Raw genomic sequence first — 18,370 nt, forward strand, 5'->3', positions numbered from 1 at the left:
GCATAGACACCCAAATGCACACTCTAGCAGTGTGAGACTGACTATTGTTTATCAGTTGCTGAAAGCAGTTGCCTGGGCAGATGGAGGTAGGGACAGGGTGGGGAAGGATACACACAGCACGAAGGATGATGCGGCATCAAGTGAGGCAGGTGTTTCGATGGCGGAATCAGTGTTCAGTGACTGCGCAACAAGACAGAAGGAGGGTAGAGCACACGAGAGATAGACAGGGGAGAGGGGGATGAAAAAAGGGGGCAGCGGAGGGGAAGGGAGAAAGACCCCATTCGTGACTCATGCAGACATTCTCTCTCTCTCTCTCTCTCTCTCTCTCTCTCTCTCTCTCTCTCTCTCTCTCTCTCTCTCTCTGTGTGTGTGTCTCTCTCTCCCCCCCCCCCCCCCCCCTTCCTAACTCCATCTGTCCAGGTAACTGCTTTCAGTAATCATTAGTCAATAGTAAGTCTTACCATAGCTGTGGGACTTGTGTTTGGGTGTCTGCATTTACTTTTGCTACAGAAAGAGCATGAGCTAGAAACCTAGTGTGAATACCACTGCCTGTTGCATGTTTCTATGAACCATTTATCATATGAAACATTGTTTCACAAAACTGATACACTGTAAATATAGAAAACTATAAGAATATGGACACCTAAACCGGAATAAGTGCTTTATCTTATTTTTTGGGCACAGCCCATATTTGTAACAATATGTTATGGTGCCCACAAAGATGTTCCAGAGTTTAGTCTTATGCAGCAATCATCTTATTCTCTCTTTTTAAACTAATCAACTGAAATGATAGCATGCATTCTTTCATAAAGCTAGACTAAGTTCCCTCATATTATTGCACAAAATTTGGAAAATATTAACATTATACACACCACCTCAAAAAATTAGGCTCTAACCAGTTCAATTTATGTAAGAAACAATTTTTAAAACCTTATTCAAACAAAGCCTTGAAAACAACGCCATATTTTTGGTTTTGAGTGAAGTTCAGTTTGCATGCAGCATGTTGACAGTATTGCGCCTTGTTCGCATTATGTAATTTGTGGCAAAGTACTGACTGCTTCCAGTATGTTTAGCTATTATCTTGGTGAGTTATATCACATGACAAAAATTATGCGTGTGTCAGGATACATGATAAACCAATGGTAAGTTATGGCAAGACTTTCCATTCATTAATAGAAAAATTAGCTTTTAGCTTGGAGGATGAATTGACATAACAACTTGTGGGAAGTTACACAAACAAAAAGTAACTCTTCCGAACAAATCCTTGAGAGTTAAAACTGATAACCCCTTACTGGTGAAAACACTTACATGGAGAGACCATGACACTGGGATCACGGATTTACTTCAAACATTGTACACCTTTAATAGACCATTGAAACAACATAATGCGCAAGTAGTAAGGCACACTACTCTGGCAATTCCGAGAAAATCGCATAAGAAGTTTTACACATCTATTATGTAAATATGTCTGCAGCTCAGAGTGTTGAGGTGCAAAGTAGTTCCGGGCACCTTATCAGATTGCACGTATAAGGGATTTCGCAAATCAAGATAGACACACATTTTCAGGAAAACTATGTGTTTCGTCATTTACTTGTCGATATATAAATACACTCCTGGAAATTGAAATAAGAACACCGTGAATTCATTGTCCCAGGAAGGGGAAACTTTATTGACACATTCCTGGGGTCAGATACATCACATGATCACACTGACAGAACCACAGGCACATAGACACAGGCAACAGAGCATGCACAATGTCGGCACTAGTACAGTGTATATCCACCTTTCGCAGCAATGCAGGCTGCTATTCTCCCATGGAGACGATCGTAGAGATGCTGGATGTAGTCCTGTGGAACGGCTTGCCATGCCATTTCCACCTGGCGCCTCAGTTGGACCAGCATTCGTGCTGGACGTGCAGACCGCGTGAGACGACGCTTCATCCAGTCCCAAACATGCTCAATGGGGGACAGATCCGGAGATCTTGCTGGCCAGGGTAGTTGACTTACACCTTCTAGAGCACGTTGGGTGGCACGGGATACATGCGGACGTGCATTGTCCTGTTGGAACAGCACGTTCCCTTGCCGGTCTAGGAATGGTAGAACGATGGGTTCGATGACGGTTTGGATGTACCGTGCACTATTCAGTGTCCCCTCGACGATCACCAGTGGTGTACGGCCAGTGTAGGAGATCGCTCCCCACACCATGATGCCAGGTGTTGGCCCTGTGTGCCTCGGTCGTATGCAGTCCTGATTGTGGCGCTCACCTGCACGGCGCCAAACACGCATACGACCATCATTGGCACCAAGGCAGAAGCGACTCTCATCGCTGAAGACGACACGTCTCCATTCGTCCCTCCATTCACGCCTGTCGCGGCACCACTGCAGACGGGCTGCACGATGTTGGGGTGTGAGCGGAAGACGGCCTAACGGTGTGCGGGACCGTAGCCCAGCTTCATGGAGACGGTTGCAAATGGTCCTCGCCGATACCCCAGGAGCAACAGTGTCCCTAATTTGCTGGGAAGTGGCGGTGCGGTCCCCTACGGCACTGCGTAGGATCCTACGGTCTTGGCGTGCATCCGTGCGTCGCTGCGGTCCAGTCCCAGGTCGACGGGCACGTGCACCTTCCGCCGACCACTGGCGACAACATCGATGTACTGTGGAGACCTCACGCCCCACGTGTTGAGCAATTCGGCGGTACGTCCACCCGGCCTCCCGCATGCCCACTATATGCCCTCGCTCAAAGTCCGTCAACTGCACATACGGTTCACGTCCACGCTGTCGTGGCATGCTACCAGTGTTAAAGACTGCGATGAAGCTCCGTATGCCACGGCAAACTGGCTGACACTGACGGCGGCGGTGCACAAATGCTGCGCAGCTAGCGCCATTCGACGGCCAACACCGCGGTTCCTGGTGTGTCCGCTGTGCCGTGCGTGTGATCTTTGCTTGTACAGCCCTCTCGCAGTGCCCGGAGCAAGTATGGTGGGTCTGACACACCGGTGTCAATGTGTTCTTTTTTCCATTTCCAGGAGTGTATGTTTGTTCTAATAATTAAATTTAATTAAAAACAGTAAGTAGTCAAATAATGTGAAATGCACTAAAAATTCAAGCAAATACACATGATTTTTTAAAACTATTAGTTGTAACTGTGTAACTGTGACCGGGACGGTCACGGGGTTGAAATGACAGAAAGCGCAGCTGGACCCACGGAGAGGCCTGTGAACAACACCACAACGGGAGAAGACGGACACGACCAATGAAGGACAGAACGAACAACAACAAGATCGAACAATGGAGTCACAAGGAAACCTAACAAACACATCCACTCGTACACAGAACAAGAAAGTAAGTAAGCTGCCTAATGTGAGGCGATGTGTCCACAGATGTACGCGAGATTAGACTGGCTGACTGAACGAGAGGCAGGCGCTTAAGTAGTCTATCGGGGGCACCGCTATTGGCCGCTGGAACCATGTGTTCCACTGTGGCGCCTTCACACTAAAAGCGGGCCAGGAGGCAAGCGCCGTCACAGCTTACGACGCGATGCCGCAGAGACCTCTAGGGGTCTTCAATGTCTGGCGGGGATTCAAATTCTGCGGCGCACGGTACCAGACTATATTACCTCTCAAATGTGATATAAATTACATGATGTGACCAGTGATGAAAAAAAAAAAGGGGGTAAAAGTTAAGATTGAGCAGGAGTCGAACTTCATCTCATACACATTCCTTTTACGTTAACTCGAATGCTAACCACTTGACCAGTATAAACTCCAATATGTGGCATCTACACACAAATACATGACTTACATCATAGACGCAAAAAGCTTCTCTTGTGATTTTCTTGGAATGGCCAGAGTAGTGCACCTTACTGCTTGCACATTATGTTGTTTCAATGGCCTATTAAAGGTGTAAAAAGTTTGAAGTAAATCTGTGATCCCAACATTGTGGCCTCCCCTTGTTAGAAAAGGGGAAACATTTTTGCATATTACACTGTGATGAACAAGCAGAGTTTTAAGTCAATGAACTGCAACACTGGTGGCATTAAAACAATGATCATCCAGATGTCACCCCTTCAACACCAAGAAATCGCCTCTGTTCATCATGGACAGCATATCTGCAGTGACAAGAAGGTCTTACAAAGGCCTTCACAGACAGGTACTTATCATCAAACCTATTCCCTTATCAGATTTCCCACACAATATCCTTACACACCCATCATGCCCTTCATTAGAGCTCTTGACTATCTTATCATTGTGCTTGGAAGGTTGGTTGGTTGGTTTGGGGGATGAAAGGGACCAGACTGCTACGGTCATCGGTCCCTTTTTCCAAATACAAAGAACACCCACAGAGAATAAAAACGAGGAACAGAATAGATCACAGACGATACAGAACAAGAGAAACTGAGACAAAGACAAGACAAAACGAACTAAAGCCACACAGAGTGTGACAGTGGTTGGCCGACCATAGAAATAAAAAAAGGAAAAGCCAACCACTTAGAAACACATTAAAAAATCAGTTTAAAATCATAGGCCAAAGGCCAGAATCAACACAAAACAATAAAATAAAACAGAAACACTCAGATTAAATGATAAAATCCCCCTGACCAAATAAAATATAAAACTAAGTCAGCCATAGTGGAGTCGTCTGTTAGAAGGGCAGGGAGCGTATCAGGCAGCGCAAATGTCTGCCTGACCACAGCTAAAAGGGGGCAGGCCATCAAAATGTGGGCCACTGTCAAAGCTGCCCCACATCGACATAGAGGAGGGTCCTCCCGGCACAGTAAATAACTGTGTGTCAGCCGGGAGTGGCCAATGCGGAGCCGGCAAAGAACTACTGAGTCCCTGCGAGTGGCTTGCAGGGATGACCGCCACACAACCGTCATCTCCTTGACATCACGGAGTTTATTGCACGTTGTCAGTTCGCGCCATTCATCGTCCCATAGCGCCAAGATTTTGCGGCGGAAGACTGCCCGCAAATCAGTCTCTGGGAGGCCAACGTCAGAGATGGCTTACTGGTGGCCTCTTTCGCCAGGCGGTCAACATGTTCGTTACCCGGGATACCGACATGACCGGGGGTCCACACAAAGACCACAGAGCGGCCGCAACGGGCAAGAGTATGCAGAGACTCTTGGATAGCCGTCACCAGACGAGAACGAGGGAAACACTGGTCGAGAGCTCGTAAACCGCTCAGGGAATCGCTACAGATAACGAAGGACTCACCTGAGCAGGAGCAGATATACTCTAGGGCACGAGAGATGGCGACCAGCTCAGCAGTGTAAACGCTGCAGCCATCCTGCAAGGAACGTTGTTCGCAACGGTCCCCTAGAGTGAGCGCATAACCGACACGACCAGCAACCATCGAACCGTCAGTGTAAACAGTGCCAGAGCCCTGATACGTGGCCAGGAGGGAATAAAAGCGGCGGCGGAAGGCCTCTGGAGGGACTGAGTCCTTCGGGCCCTGTGCCAAGTCGAGCCGAAGGCAAGGGCGACGAACACACCATGGGGGTGTATGCAAAGTACCCCCCAAAAAAGGAGGTGGAACAGTGAAAACCTGAAGCCCAGAGAGAAGCTCTTTGACGCGGACCGCTATTGTACAACCCGACCGGGGCCGACGTTCTGGCAGACGGACGACCGATCGCGGGAACAGGAGACAATAGTTTGGATGCCCGGGCGAGCTTAGAACATGGGCAGCATAAGCGGCCAGCAAACATTGGCGCCGGAACCGCAGTGGAGGTACACCAGCCTCCACTAGTACGCTGTCCACAGGGCTGGTGCGGAAAGCACCAGTGGCAAGGCATATCCCGCTGTGGAGAATTGGGTCCAGCACCCGTAACGCAGATGGGGATGCTGAGCCATAAGCCAGGCTCCCATAATCCAGACGGGACTGGATTAACGCCTGGTAGAGCCGCAACAGGGTAGAGCGGTCGGCACCCCAGCGGGTGTGGCTCAAGCATCTCAGAGCGTTTAGATGCCGCCAACACATCTGTTTAAGCTGCCGGATATGAGGCAGCCAAGTCAACCGGGCATCGAAAACCACCCCCAAAAACCTGTGGGTCTCCACCACAGCAAGGAGTTCGTCGGCAAGATAAAGCCGCGGCTCGGCATGGACTGTTCGGCGCCGGCAGAAATGCATAATGCGGGTCTTGGCTGCCGAAAACTGAAACCCATGCGCTACAGCCCAAGACTGCGCCTTACGGATAGCGCCCTGTAGCTGATGTTCAACAGCTGCAATGCCAGTAGAGCTGTAGTAAAGGCAGAAGTCGTCAGCATACAGGGAAGCGGAGACAGAATTTCCCACGGCCGCAGCAAGCCCGTTAATGGCTATTAAAAACAGACAGACACTTAAAACAGAACCCTGTGGCACACCGTTCTGCTGGACGTGGGAGGAACTATACGAGGCCGCGACTTGCACGCGAAAGGTATGACACGACAGAAAATTGCGGATAAAAATCAGCAGAGGACCCCGAAGACCCCATCCATGAAGCGTAGAAAGGATGTGATGATGCAATGTCGTATCGTACGCCTTCCGCATGTCGAAAAAGACAGCGACCAGGTGCTGACGGCGGGCAAAGGCAGTACGGATGGCCGACTCCAGGCTCACCAGATTGTCGGTGGCGGAGCGGCCTTTACGGAACCCACCCTGAGACGGAGCCAGAAGGCCCCGAGACTCCAGTACCCAATGCAAGTGCCGGCTCACCATCCGTTCAAGCAACTTGCAAAGAACGTTGGTGAGGCTAATGGGACGGTAGCTGTCCACCTCCAGAGGGGTCTTTCCAGGTTTCAAAACGGGGATGACAACGCCTTCCCGCCATTGCGACGGAAACTCCCCCTCGACCCAAAGACGGTTGTAAAGATCGAGAAGGCGCCGCTGGCAGTCCACTGAAAGGTGTTTCAGCATCTGACAGTGGATGCCATCTGGCCCAGGAGCGGTATCAGGGCAAGCAGCTAGGGCACTGCGAAATTCCCACTCACTGAATGGAGCATTGTAAGATTCTGGGAGGTTGGTGCGAAACGAAAGGCTCCGACGTTCCATCCGCTCTTTAATGGAGCGGAAGGCCTGGGGGTAATTCGCAGAAGCGGAACTCATAGCAAAATGCTCTGCCAAGCGGCTAGCAATGATGTCGGAGTCAGTACAAACTGCTCCATTCAGGGAGAGTGCAGGGACGCTGGCAGGGGTCCGATAGCCGTAGACGCGTCGAATCTTCGCCCAGACCTGCGATAGAGTGACATGGAGGCCAATGGTGGACACATACCGCTCCCAGCACTCCTTCTTGGCTTGGCGGATAAGGAGGCGGGCCTGCGCACGCAGCCGTTTGAAGGCGATTAGGTGGTCGATGGAGGGATGTCGCTTGTGACGCTGGAGCGCCTGCCGGCGATCTTTAACCGCTTCAGCGATCTCAGGCGACCACCAAGGCACAGCCCTCCGCCGAGGGGACCCAGAAGAACGGGGAATGGCAGATTCGGCGGCAGTAACGATGCCGATGGTGACCGATTGAACCACCGCATCAATGTCATCAGTAGAGAGAGGCTCAAAAGCGGCAGTGGAGGAGAACAAGTCCCAGTCAGCCTTATTCATAGCCCATCTGCTAGGGCGCCCAGAAGAGTGACGCTGTGGTAGTGATAAAAAGAGCGGAAAGTGGTCACTACCACACAGGTCGTCATGCATACTCCATTGGACAGACGGTAAGAGGCTATGGCTACAGATGGAAAGGTCAATGGCGGAGTAGGTGCCATGCGCCACACTGAAGTGTGTGAAGGCACCATCATTTAACAGCGAGAGATCGAGCTGTGACAATAAATGCTCAACGATGGCGCCTCGACCTGTTGCCACTGACCCACCCCACAGAGGGTTATGGGCGTTGAAGTCGCCCAATAGCAAGAAAGGTGGCGGCAATTGGGCTACCAGTGCAGCCAGGACATGCTGCGAGACCTCACCATCTGGTGGAAGGTAAAGACTGCAAACGGTAACAGCCTGTGGCGTCCACACCCGAACAGCGACAGCCTCTAAAGATGTTTGGAGAGGGACAGACTCGCTGTGCAGAGTGTGAAGGACATATATGCAGACACCACCAGACACCCTTTCATAAGCCGCCCGGTTCTTATAATAACCCCGATAGCCACGGAGGGCGGGGGTTCGCATTGCCGGAAACCAAGTTTCCTGCAGGGCAATGCAAAGGAAAGGATGAAGGCTGATAAGCTGGCGGAGCTCAGCTAGATGGTGGAAGAAACCGCTGCAGTTCCACTGGAGGATGGTATTGTCCATGGCGGAGAAAGGCGTGACGGGACTGGGAAGGCAGATTACGCCGCTGGGTCACCTGCTGCCTCCGATTGAGCACCCGTGCTAGTGCTATCCATGGCGTCTGAGGGACTGGCGAGATTGAGGTCCTCAGCAGATGCCAGGATCTCCACCTCGTCCTCAGACGCAGAGCTGGAAGGTGGCGGTGGGGTGGCTGCCACCGCGAATTCCTTGGGCTTAGAGCTCTTCTTCTTGGATTTCTCACGCTGCTCCTTGGGTTTAACTGGCTGGGAGGGCTTCACCGATTCAGTCTCCGGGACTGAGGAGGATCGTGAAGCCCTTCGACCAGCTGATTGTGGGCACTTACGCCACTGTCGGTCGTCAGCCTTCCCACTGGTGGAAACCTGGGAAGGGAGGGACCCAAGGGACCCCTTGCGAGCATGAGAAGCCGAAGAAGTTGGACACTTCTCCGACTTAGAAGCAGGGACGGACGTCCCTGATGGGGGGGATGGTGTTGCCCCTGAGGTAGGTGGTGCAGGAGCAACCCGGTGGGTAGAGCCCCCCACTGGCAAAGGGGCAGGAGGAGTTGTACCACTCAGCGATCCGGCCGGAAGTCGCGAAACTGATGGGGCGAGCACAGGTGTTGTAGCAGCGGCGTAGGATGATGTCATTCTCACGGGATGTAATCGGTCGTATTTCCTTTTGGCCTCAGTATAAGTCAGTCGGTCCAGGGTCTTATATTCCATGATTTTGCGTTCTTTCTGGAAGATTCTGCAGTCTGGCGAGCAAGGTGAATGGTGCTCCCCGCAGTTGACACAGATGGGAGGCGGGGCACATGGAGTATCGGGATGAGGCGGGCGTCCGCAATCTCGACATGTGAGGCTGGAAGTGCAGCGGGAAGACATATGGCCGAACTTCCAGCACTTGAAGCACCGCATCGGGGGAGGAATATAGGGCCTCACGTCACATCGGTAGACCATCACCTTGACCTTTTCCGGTAACGTATCACCCTCGAAGGCCAAGATGAAGGCACCAGTAGCTATCTGATTTTCCTTCGGACCCCGATGAACGCGCCGGACGAAATGTACACCCCTGTGCTCTAAGTTGGCGCGCAGCTCGTCATCAGACTGCAAAAGAAGGTCCTTACGGTAAATAACTCCCTGGACCATATTTAAACTCTTATGCGGTGTGATCGTAACAGCAACATCCCCCAACTTGTCACAAGCAAGCAACCGTCGTGACTGGGCAGAGGATGCCGTTTGGATCAGGACCGATCCAGAGCGCATTTTTGACAAGCCCTCCACCTCCCCAAACTTGTCCTCTAAATGCTCGACAAAGAACTGAGGCTTTGTGGAGAGAAAAGACTCCCCATCAGCTCTCGTACAAACTAAGAATCGGGGCGAATAACTATTACCTCCATCCTGAGACTTACGCTCCTCCCACGGCGTGGCCAGAGAGGGGAACGTTTTCGGATTGTACTTTTCAGCATTAAATTGAGCCCGAGAACGCTTAGAGACTGCTGGCGGCTGGCCGCCAGCGAGGCATGATGTACCACGCTTCATTGCGGGTCATCCACCCTGATGCCACCTACTCCGACCAAGGGCCCTCCCCACGGGTGCCACCCAGCCACAGCAATAGCCACCTGGCAGGATGGCCATTGCCGGGAGTCCTGATGCCCCAGGGAGACGGGCATCTACTCCTTGGCATACGTGGGGAGTTAACGGCGCAGGCATCAGTAGAGCGATCCCTGTGTTGTCAGGGGGCTACAACCAAGAGGGTACATGGCGGCCCCACCACAACGGACTGGCTACCGTGCTGGATCTTAGGTGCAAAACTGTCCAAGGTCGTCGTCGCAGTTAAAAGAAACACTGCAGAGTGCAGCGTGGGAATCGCACCCAGGGACGTATCCTCGCCCAAGAGATGGAAAACGAGCGGGACACCATTGCAACGATGAAAAAGCCGGCTAAAGGTCTCAATGCATGACGGATACAGTGCACCATGTAAGGCGCCCTTCCCCAATTGGCTCGCTCTTCGGAATAATTTCGAAAGATGGAGGTCAAACCCGAGAGGGGACCATCACATAAGGCCGAAACATTTGAGACTCCTTTTAGTCGCCTCTTACGACTGGCAGGAATACCGCGGGCCTATTCTAACCCCCGCAGGGGGGGTGCTTGGAAGGGAGGGGCACCATAAGCACAATCCTTCCCACTCCTTCCATGGTGATATTCCACCATCCACCCAACCTACACAACAATAGGTCCAGCCCTATGCCATTCCTAACACCTTGCAAGGAAGGTCACTTTCATGTGGCACACCCAGTTGCAAGACCTGCCTGATTCACACATCCAGCATATCATACTCCAGTCCTGTCACAGGCTTATCCAATTCCCCCAAACTCTTCAAACATGGAGAAATAACAATTATCTGCTCCCATCAGAAGCAAGGCCACCTGTGAAAGTGGCCATGTCATATACCAGTTCAGCTGCAATTTCTGCACAGTATTTTATATGACCAACAACCAGCTGTCCACCACAATGAATGGCCACCACCAAACTGTGGCCAAGAACAGGGTTGACCACTAAGTGGCACAACATGTTTGAGTTCAATGGCTGCTCTCCAACCTGTGCCATCTGTATCCTTCCTCTCAGCACCAGCTTTCCTGAGCTATGCAATGTGAGTTATCCTAGCAACACATCCTTTGCTCCCATAATCCTGCTAGCCTCCATCTCTGCTAACCCGCTGAAGCCACACCCACTATTCAAGAGACTCCCCTTCCTCTGTTCTGTTAACCCTTCCCATTAAACACCTTTAAGTTTAAGTCATCAGCAATATGCCCTGCACAAACTCACTGGCTCCAGTGCCCATATGTTCCATTCCTTTCCAGTACATATCTTTCTCCCCCCCCCCCCCCCCCCACACACATTTCTATCCCACACACCAGCTGCCTCACTGTGAGCTGCTAGCTATGCCCCCCTCCTCATCCTGCTTCTCTCTCTCTCTCTCTACCCACTCCACCTGACATAACTCCTCTCCCAATTCCAACTGCAATTCCGGCATTGTGTATTCAGCTGTGTGTGTGTGTGTGTGTGTGTGTGTGTGTGTGTGGAGGGGGGGGGGGCACACATGCACATGCTTGTTTTCGTGTGCGCGTTTCTTCTCATTCTCTAATTTAGGAAACAATTCGGTCAAAACTTTTCTGTTCTCATGTTGATGACTCAACACTTCTACTATTCAGTGTGTGGTTCCCTTTACCACTAAATTATTCACTTTTCATCCAGATGTTCTCATGCTCTCAAACTAAAATAAATCAATCACCATAAATGTACCCTTGCCCTTCATAATGGTTTAGGTAACCAATGACCTGAAAGGAGAACAATCATGTCAGTGACAACTGTTTTTTCCTGGTATATAGTATTCTAAGAGGGCCATTTATATGCCACGTTAGATCTCATTAAAATAAACTAGTATTACTGTTATGGCATCAAGTCAGCGCCAGCATGCCAGTCGGGAATAACAGGGAAGAGAAGGCTATGAGAAGAAGTCAGCCAATCGCACACTGACTGACCTCCCTCCAGCACTACTACTACTACTACCACAAAAAAAAAAAAAACAGCCCCTAGGTGAAGAGGACATAAGAACCATACCCTACTGGTGGCAGCCAACTTGGATAGCAGCATCAACGTTAACCACTTCATTAGGGATCTCTAAATAGCACACACCTGTGTTTGTCTATTCTGAAGAAGTCTGATTATTTTGTATGTCGCACACCTATCAAAGTTAAGATTTGTAATTGTCTTATTGTAATAAAACTCATTAATATGAGTGGTTTGATTGTTTGTCTAGTGAACTGAGTATGTACGATTCCTAGACACAACAATTACATGTATATGAAAGAAAATTTGGTGAAGTTTTGATTTAGAGTTTGATAATACTGAAGAAGTAATGGAATGAGCCAGATAAAATGGCAGCTGTGCTCAGAGAGTAGTTCAGAAATTAATGTGGCTCATGGGGTGCTTAAGCTGCTGACTGGAACATTTCTCATTTTCTTGAACGGATAAGGTACCACAGTGACCACTTTATTTTTGAGGAACTGTACTGCTCCAAGAACAGCCTGACTAAGGACACAATGTAAGGAATATAACTGTAAGAGGAAAGGGGGGGGGGGTGAACTTGCTCACCTGGGAAGGTGAGTGGGGGATACACTGGCTGTTGCATTTGTTTAAGGAGATGTCTCTACCTCTGCTTGACAGATACTAGGGAGAATGAAAAAGAAAGGCCACATTATAACGCAAAAAAAGGGGGGGGGCGGTGGTGGTTCACTTCATCATATTGTGTCTTACAGTTTGTGCCTGAAACACATGTGATATATAATGAAAATGCAAACTATGCACTACCATGCAATGATTACCACCCTGAGAAGGGTATAAACATCGCAACTGGCCAAGACCATGTTTTTCAAGAAATAGACAACCACTAGCAAAAATATTACTACATTTGAACATTATTTTTAGGTTCATGGCTAATATCTGGACTGACGATGTAGCACTCTCATAACACATTTGTTGTTATCAAAGGTATCACACCATTTTTTGTAAGTAACTCTTCTTAGTTAAAATAAAAGAAAGGAACCACCACTCACCTATAGCTGACTGGGGTTTGTGAGTGAGTGAGTGTGTGTGTGTGTGTGTGTGTGTGTGTGTGTGAGAGAGAGAGAGAGAGAGAGAGAGAAGGTGAGGTAGTGGGAAACAGGTTAGCAAAGGCTTAGGCCAGGGGGATTGCGAGAGTGTAGGATATGATGGAGAGACAATTCCCACCTTCACAGTTCAGAGAAACCAGCACTGGAAGGGAGTACCCAAATGGCATGCACAGTGAAGCAACTATTGAACTCATCAGCCCGGCTGTTAGCCCAAAACCTAAGTTCAACCATGCTGGACTCATGAAGGACTGTCTTTCCTTTATTCATTATCTCTACAGTGGAAACATCGCTTTGCCAAATAATTTACTGACAAAACCTTGTTTAACAGTTCCATCCTCCCTCCAACTGTTATCCTCCTCCCCTTCGACCCTGGTAAGCTTTCAAAAATTCCTCACTTCTACCCTGCCCTCACCTTCCTTTTCGAAATCTGTCCACAGTACAGCTATCTGTAACCTGAAAACTCATCCAGGTCTATCACACTTTCTGCAGAGAAAGGATCCACCACAGTGGTCATAAATTGAGGCATTCCCTGGAACGACAACTTAACTGAAATATATTGATATCGAGATATGGAGCAAATAATGTTTTAAATAGTTTTTTTATTCATTACAACCTCTCATATATGGAATAAATTAATAAATTTCAGTCAAATATAAAAAAAATATTTTGGTTTCAGAATGTATGATGTGGTACCATAATGTGTAGGAATTACTGACTGATGTGGATTTCAGTTAAGTCATCACTCCAGAGAAAGGCTCAATTGTAGTGACCACATTGCTAAGCATCTCTGCCACATTTCTGACAACTCTGCATGCAAAACCTTACAACCATTATCCCATTTCAGAAGTCCAATACGAACCCAAGCAGCTCCTCAAGGCCTTAGTTGATTCCAAACCTTGACACCTGAATCCATCTCCCTCCTCAAACCAGCAACCCCCCCCCCCCCCCCCCCCAACACACACCCCACCTTTTACTTATTTTCCAAACTTCACAAAAACCGATCCCCACAGATCTTCCTACTGATCGTCCCATACTGGCTCCAGCAGAACAACTAAACTGGCTGAGCGCATGAACGGACACAGACGAACTGTCCGCCTAGGAGATGCCCAATACCCAGTAGCGGAGCATGCCCTCCAGCATAATTCTAGGGACCTCGGAACCTGCTACACCGTATGTGCCATTTGGCTTCTCCCACCCAACACCAGTCCCTCTGAACTGCGGAGATGGGAACTTGCACTCCAACACATCCTTTCATCCCGCCATCCCCCTGGACTGAACCTACGTTAAACAACCTCACTCCCATTCACTCTTCAGTCTTCTCCTCTTTCCCTTTCCTCTTTAGCCATTCACGCATCTTTTCATCCTACATAGTTGTGTTTATCTTTATACTATATACCTCTTTACTTCTGTATGCATCCTCTTTGGTTTGAAGCTGGCACAGTACTTACAGTAGAATATCTTTGGCTTCCCTCTGACAACCATGCCTCCATCCTTGCTACCCTCCCTATTTTCCTTTCCCTGTTGCTTCATAACCTGGGTTGTGAGTAACTGAATCTCCTTTCCCTTCTTCCCTTTCTTTCCCCTCTCTCCTCCCCGATGAAAGAACATTTGTTCCGAAAGCTAGGAACGTATATTTTCTGTTCTGTTTTATGTGTATCTATCGGCTGTACTGAGCTGAGGTAAGTACTGGCCAGCTCCTCTATCTCTTTGTTAATTTCAAAGTTTGGAATTATTAGTGTGGTGTGCTCTTATGGCTGGAGATTTAATTTTATGTTAAGGTTTTTGTTAATTACGCACACGACAATGAAATCCGAGTAGGTCCTCATGTGCTACAATCTGGAGCAACATGCTGACCACAGTTAAATTTCTAGTTATTTGGTTTAACTGACAAGCAGATGAAGAGTTATATTTGTGAAAACTAAGACGAGTGAACTTGTCATTTGAACAACACATCATGTTCTATGCAGAAGGGTTCACAGTTTGGGAATTCCAAGCTCGCCATTCGAGAGAGCCTACTCATGACATATTACTTTTGCTATCGCTACTCTTATATGGCAGCTGAGTGGTTGGTAGATATGTCTCCAAGGACTTTTTTTTTATTTTTGGTAGTAATATAAGCATGTATGATTAGGTGCATAATTATCTTTCTTGTATATCAAAATTGGCGTTAGTGTGATTATTTATAAGAATTTTTGTGTTGTGTTGTCAGTAATTATGTTGGATTATGGTTAGTGGGTATTAAGGAGTTTGTTTTACCTAAAACGGTAAGGTCAGGTTTTTGATATTAGTTACATGAGTGAGCATGGCTTTGTGGTACAACGGTCTTCATTTTATCTATACAGCTATGTCAGTGAAATGTCAGATACCAGACATTTCTAGTTGTGTGTTGTTTTCTGGCATCATGGATTTTGTTTGAGCTATACGGGACAAGTGAAGTTTCTGGTACAAGGTTAAAGAGCTATGTGTTGGTTCGTGGTACATGGAATTTGCCTCAGCTATTTCGATCCACTGCAATTTCAGATACAGGCTTTTTTATTGCAGTTTTGTTGATTGTTAAAGATTTCATTTGCTTGATTTTTACTTGTTTTGGTATTTCTTAACAATTAGTTTGTCACTGCCCAAAAACCGCCAACTCCCACTTTATCCTGTTTCATATTATTTCTGCACTTAAATTTTTTTGTTGTATCATATCTATGTTTGTTCGCATATGTAATGAGTGACATTTTGGTCATCATACTGTCTAAGCTTGAAATAGTGTTGTCTGTCATGTTGATAGCACCATGGATCAAAGCCGACAGGTGATACTGCAACACTCGTTTTTACCGAATTTTGCAAAGAGCATAATTTTATCATTGCTAACACTTGGTGTAATAAACATGAAAGAAAACTGTATATGCGGAAAGACATGGATACACTGGAAGCTTGCAGAACTATTATTTAATGGTAAGACTGAGATGGCAGAACCAAATATTAAAGTTTAAGACATTTTCAAGGGCAGATGTGGACTCTGTCCATAATTTATTGAAGAGACTGCAAAGAGTAGGAAATTAAGGAGATGGGATATGATTACGTTGAAAGAACCAGATGTTACTAAGCATTATGAATGACTGGGTGAAATAGGGGAAAGGAATGCAGTAGATGACAAAGGCTAGTAGAAATCCTTGGATATCACAGGAGATATTAAATTTTATTGATGAAAGGAGAAAATATAAGAATGCAAATGAAACTGACGAAAGGGAATACAGATGTCTAAAATAGATTGGCAGAATCCAGAAATTGGCTAAGCAGGAATGACTAGATGACAAATCAAGCCTCTAGATCCATTTATAACTATGGGAAAGGTAGCATTTGTAAACTCAAGAGTACACTTGGCAATGTTAAATGGAATACATTCCTTGAAATTCTGAAGATATCAGCTTGGTAAAGAAATATTATATACAACTTGCACAGATCCACACAGCAATTATAAGTGTCAAAGAGCATGAATGAGCTGCAGTGGTTCAGAAGGGAGTGAGATAGGGATGTAGATTATCCCTGATTTAATTTCATCTATACACTGAGTAATCAGCAGATCCAAAGGAAAACCAAAGAAAAATCTGGAGAAAGAATTAATGTTTATGAAGAAGAATTAAAAACATTGAGTTTTGCTAATTTCATTGTAATTCTGTCAAAGACTTGGAAGAGCAGCTAAACTGAATTGACATGGCCTCGAAAGGAGGATATCGAAGAACATCTATGAAATAAAAAAAAAAAAAAAAAATAAATAAAAAAAAAAAAAAAAAAACAGGTAGTGGAACATAGTCAAATTAAATCAGATGATGCTGAGGAAATTAGATTAAGAAATGAGGCACTGAAAGTAGTACACAAGTTTTGTCATTTGGGTACTAATTAATGGATGATGGCCAAAGCAGAGAGGATATAAAATTTTGACTGGCAACGGCAAGAGAAGTGTTTCTGTAGAAGGACAATTTGTTGAAATCAAATACGTACCCTAGAAATTTACGCATTAGGAAGTCTTTTTAAAAGGAATTGTCTGGAGTGTTGTCTTGTATGGAAAGAAATCTAGACAGTAAGCAATTCAGACAAGAAGAGAATAGAAGCTGTTGAAATGTGGTGCTAAAGAAGAATGCTGACGATTACATGAGTCGATAGCATTACTGAAGAGGAGATACTAAACAGACTTGGGGGGAAAAAAATTGTGGTTTAACCTGACTAAAAAAAGGGTAAGCTGATAGCACACATTCTTAGAATCCAAGGAATCATCAATTATTTATTAGGGGGAACTGGGGGGGGGGGGGAGGCGGGGGGGGGATTGTTGCGGGAGACCAATCAACTAATACAGTAGCCAGGTTTAACTTGATGTAGGTTCCAATTATTATTTGATGATGAAGACAGCACAGGGTTGAGTGGCGTAGCGAACTGTGTCAAACTAGTCTTTGGTGTGAACACAACATCGGAAACAATCGATTTCACAACAGAAATCGGTTTCCCAATATGGGTTTTATTATATATAAATGAAGCTACTTTGAATCTAACCTACTACGAGTTCCATAGTGGAGACATGGTAGTCAATTAAAAACAAAAGGTAGCCTAGTAAAGACAGATACTAACACGATGAAGTACGAAATATTAACACTTCTGCATCAACGATTCATAAACAAACAATAGCCATTTAAAAAAATTCACACTCATTTAAAAGCAAAATGGCAATTTATAGTCATATGTAATAGGAAACTGGACACTCTTAAATGGTGATAAGCATGGTAGTTAAAAATCATGTGTACACTAGTAGCAAATTACTAAAGAAATCAACGAAACATCTACGCCACATTTTATCATTTAATTTAGTACTCTTTATACCATTGAACGACCAAAGAACAAAATGATACTTCAAATGAAATGTGACATTTACCCTTTTACTGTGAAGCTCTCTCAGTTTCTTCATTCTCTCTGCTTGTTTCTCCTGAAATGTCATCGTTCCCGAAGCTGCAGCCATTTTTCTACAAATTATTGGATATTACTCGTTGTAGAATACACAATCACGCTGAAGAACACTGTTAGTTATATTCTAGTCCTTACTGTTTACACTGCATTACACATTGTACAAAATAATAAACAAACAATACACTATCACAGTTCTAGTTCCTCAGCGATACTCATACTCACATACTAGATTGTGGATGAATCACGAGCGACTGTGAACATTAATCGATACACTCGCTACGATAAATTTGAATTTTTTTTTATGTTCCGGGTTCACAAGGTGACCTTTCGAACCCAGAATATGAAACAAAATTTTCGCAGTGAGTGTAGTGATTAATTTTCATAGTCCCCGTACAACCTATAGCTACAGAGGCGACACTGCTGTCCATTTTTGCTATATTCTGCGATCACAGTGCTCCAAGCGGCCAACAAGGAACACCTCTGCATGCGGTATCGGATGTCA

General features: G+C 46.6%; 1 protein-coding gene across 2 annotated transcripts in view; it reads right to left on the minus strand.

Annotated features, from left to right (window-relative positions):
• The window catches only part of LOC126162776 (pre-mRNA-splicing factor syf2), a 58,611-nt gene extending 40,502 nt beyond the window's left edge, over positions 1 to 18,109 (minus strand). The window contains exons 1-2 of one of the 2 annotated variants that reach the window (XM_049919483.1): positions 18,091 to 18,109; positions 17,837 to 17,924 (exon numbers count right to left, since the gene is read on the minus strand). In XM_049919483.1, the coding sequence (XP_049775440.1) occupies positions 17,837 to 17,920 (84 nt within the window). In that variant the 5' untranslated portion in view covers positions 17,921 to 17,924; positions 18,091 to 18,109. The other variant, XM_049919482.1, reaches the window with a different exon arrangement.
• Between the last annotated feature and the right edge of the window lie 261 nt (positions 18,110 to 18,370).

Source organism: Schistocerca cancellata, chromosome 2 (assembly GCF_023864275.1).
Source record: "Schistocerca cancellata isolate TAMUIC-IGC-003103 chromosome 2, iqSchCanc2.1, whole genome shotgun sequence".
NCBI lineage: Eukaryota > Metazoa > Arthropoda > Insecta > Orthoptera > Acrididae > Schistocerca > Schistocerca cancellata.